Consider the following 3683-nt stretch of genomic DNA (forward strand, 5'->3'; position numbering starts at 1 on the left):
TAACAGAATGTCTTGGTTTCTCATAGTATTCCATATTTTTATCCAAATAAATTCCTACTCGTCTATATAGTACCATTCTTTATTGCCTGATCCTTGGACTCAAGTAAATTTCATGATAATATTATGATACAAGGTACAGTACAAAGCACTCCGGGAGATAAAACATGTGGATGGTACTTGTACTTGGGAGTGGATGTTAGTGATGGGATGGACAGGGTTTTGCAGTCCCCGTGCTTGTCACTGTAAGAGGTAAGAAATGATTTAATTTGGTAGGTTAAATGCCAGAGAGGGTAAAAAAGCTTGGACATTGTCCTCCCCTGTCCATCCTATCATTTACGTAAACCCCCGAGTAACTTTAGGGATGCCATTCTGTTCTGACTCACGCTTGCTCCTCAACTCGTGCAGATGATGGCTTGGCGAAAATCACTTGAAGTCACGTGGATAAATTTCCCGAATGAACCGCGCTAGTTGTTCCGGTCGCGTCTGCCGGGGACCACAGTTCTTGGTCTCCGCTTAAATTCAGCTTTCTCGCCTCACTCATTCACCGCTTACACACTTCTATCCCTCCAGCATGTGGTTTATAGAGTGCGAAGGTGAAGTTCTGGGTGGCAAGCGTCTCTGGCTTAGGCCAAACCAAAGATTCGCTATCGGACGAACGCCCTCTCAGGATGTTAATTTGTCGCTTCCATCGCAAAAGTCCATCTCACGAATACACCTCCTGATTGAAGTTGGGGACGTAAAAGAAGGTGACGGGGTAGGTGGCACCACAGCAACAATCGATACAGAAAGTTTGGCTTAATAACTTTATCACTGTTACAGCTTAAGCTAAACGTTCGCCCAAGCCTGAAGGTTCAGGATCACAAAACAAAGCACGGGACAAGGATTGATGGACAAGAAATTCGTGATCAAATGGTCACCCTTGACGAAGAATCATATTCTATCCACCTTGGAAAATATGAACCAACCTTCAGGTCATATGTCTTTAACCCCCCATTTGCCTACATCCGGACTAACAGAGTTTCCGCAGACTATATTGGGACCCAATTGTCTTCTCGGTGTCGCTCTCCTCAAAGGATAGAAAGGACAAAAGGAGTATGATTCCATACCAGAATAAAGTTGAGGCTCTTGGTATCAAGACCTTAGCTACCTTCGTTCCTTCTACTACGCACGTTGTTGCATCAAAGCGCAATACGGCCATAGGCCTGCAGGCACTTATCAATGGCAAATTTATAGTGACAAGCTCCTATCTCGACGCAGTTGCTCAGGCCGCTAGTGTGCCCCCGGACGGGAGACAGTCAGCCCTGGAACAGGATTTTGACGGAAACTGGCCTAACCCAGAAGAGTTCTTGCCGCCGAGCAATAATGAACCTGGAAACCGATCTTCAAGTCTCTATAGGCCAGATAAAGCTAGGAGAAACATTTTTGAAGGCTATACCTTTATTTTTTGCGACAACCTCCAGTATAACAACTTTTTAGGGCCAGTTACCGATGCGCATGGAAAACTGGAAAGATATGACGTGCGGCTAGGAGAGACTACGCCAGAAAAGTTGGCTGAATTCGTTAGGAAGCGAAGTCATGGGACAAATACTGCAGTTGTGAGATTTATTGCAAAGAAAAACCCTGAGTGGGAGAACGATCTCTCAACCAGAGTACAAGAGATGTAGGTCATTCGAAAGCACCACAAGGGTACTAGCAAGCCCGTCCTCATTGACCTCAGTCGGGCTAATGACTGTGATCCAATAGATTGGGATACCGGATGGTCGAGCAAAACGAGTTCCTTGATATTATCCTTACAGGTGACACGAGTCGCCTCAGGAAGCCGTTGGACGAAGATTTTTCACCCACAACTCGGCAAGTAGCCCCAGGTTGGGATCTCCTCTCCGAGCGGATGAGGTCTTAGTTCTGACGCTCATTAGAACCCCCTCGGACATCAAAAAATGTATACAATGGGTCACTAGTACAGATTGAGAAGACAATTATTGAAGAGACATCTGTACTACCTTCTTCTAGCGAGGCTTCTGGGGCATGCCGTCCCGCTTTACGTGGTCGCGGACGAGTATGTATTCAACCAGCTCATCAGAATTACTCTCGCTTATATTCTCCATTTAGACAAGGACCCGGGCCATACCCAAGCTGATAGACCCATTTTCCATGGATCACTTGGATCCTCCTCCAACACCAGCTCAATTGGCTTCAACCCAATTTACGTCAGGACAGAGTCTTAGCACACCTGCCCCTCGCGGCGCTGAAGCCTCAGCACAGGTAGGTCCCATACCCCGCATCACGAAATTTGCTAAGCCCTTGTCTATTGGACAGTCGGGGTCCTCATTTTCAAAGCCTAGTGCTAGTTCTAACAATACCCCAATGGGAATCGATGAGCCTCGTCATGATACACGCCCCCCAGCTCCGCTGGACCCGGGATCCCGAAAGAGGTCTGTTGAGCTTGAAGATGAGCAGGGACAGCTCTTGGATGTTATGGACCTTCTCCCTGGGGCGCAGGCGGTAAAGCGTCGGAAATTGATTGAGGAAGAGGAGCGTGCTCTTTGGGGAGAACCGCTTGAAGCACCCCCCCCGCTGCCACTTCCAAAGCCTGAACCAGCCGACAAGATGCCCGACAAGACAGCACCCCTAAAAGGCAAAGGGAAAAGGGTACAGAGGGATGAAGACCCTTTCGTTATTAGAGCTCGAGAGATCAAAGAAAAGCAAGAGGAGGCGGTTAGGGTGGCGAAAGAGGAGGAGCTAATGGCGATGGAAGGGCTGGACGTCGATCAGTTAAAGAATTTAGCTATCGTTGAGGTAATGGAAGTCAAACCAAGGACTGACAAGCCTTCGAGAGCTGGATATGGAGATCAAGGGGCTAGGTGGGAAGCCATGTGGAATGGACGCAAGAATTTTAAGAAATTCGTGAGATCTGGGCGGGGCGGGGGTATGAGGGCTATGCGGGGCAATGTCATGGTCAATCTTGTTGAGCATAGGGGAAGGGATTACGGGATCGGTGATGGTGCAACAAACTTCTGGTTTCTTTGGTTGTTTACAATAGCTAATGAGTAAATAGGATACTGGTTGGACAACGAGGAAGAGACGCCCCCAACAAAAAAGAGCCAGAAAGTACCAGCACAGCAACTACAACAAGTTGTCGATCTCCAAGAGGATAGCAATGATTGCATGCATGCTCTTCGCCCTGGTGACCGTTTAGAAGCTCAAGTTCAGGGCTCGGTACAGACCCACCCTTTGGCGGCGCGAACGAGGGGCCCAGCTGTCACAAGCCAAGGAACAAAAAGAGGGGCGATTGCACAAGGGTCGAGGGCTGGAGCCGGAAAAAAACAGAAGACCTTAGTTCTGAGGGATGGGAGTGGGAGTGATGATGATAGTGATGATGAGCTAAGGTTTAAATTCAAGAAACGGTAAAACGGCTGAGTTCCTATTTTCCGTCAAGCCTAGCAACTTGTTCCCCCAATTTATATGGTTGATTAACGTATCGCCCATAAATGATAACATTTCCAGAAACAATATATTCGGGAGTGATATTCGTGAGTTTCCTATCGGGGCTGGTATCTGATGAGACCATTATGGTTTCTGAATGGTATACCGAGTTATAGTCTCAAGATCCTTTTTACCGTTCTGAATCACACATTAGGGTCATGAAAGAAAGGTTATGATGTGCTTTGCTCAACTCTATCTTA

At 47.4% G+C, this 3683-nt stretch overlaps 1 protein-coding gene across 1 annotated transcript; it reads left to right on the plus strand.

Annotated features, from left to right (window-relative positions):
• Window positions 1–571: 571 nt before the first annotated feature.
• GSTUM_00002619001 (uncharacterized protein) lies at window positions 572–3408 on the plus strand (the record flags this gene model as incomplete). The annotated part of the gene is made up of 8 exons (XM_002836380.1): window positions 572–754; window positions 820–971; window positions 1028–1660; window positions 1744–1865; window positions 1917–2056; window positions 2110–2262; window positions 2317–2995; window positions 3056–3408. The coding sequence occupies 8 exons, from the start codon at window positions 572–574 to the stop codon at window positions 3406–3408; spliced, it is 2415 nt and encodes an 804-aa protein (XP_002836426.1).
• Between the last annotated feature and the right edge of the window lie 275 nt (window positions 3409–3683).

This window comes from Tuber melanosporum, assembly GCF_000151645.1.
Source record: "Tuber melanosporum whole genome shotgun sequence assembly, scaffold_141, strain Mel28".
Taxonomy (NCBI): Eukaryota; Fungi; Ascomycota; class Pezizomycetes; order Pezizales; family Tuberaceae; genus Tuber; species Tuber melanosporum.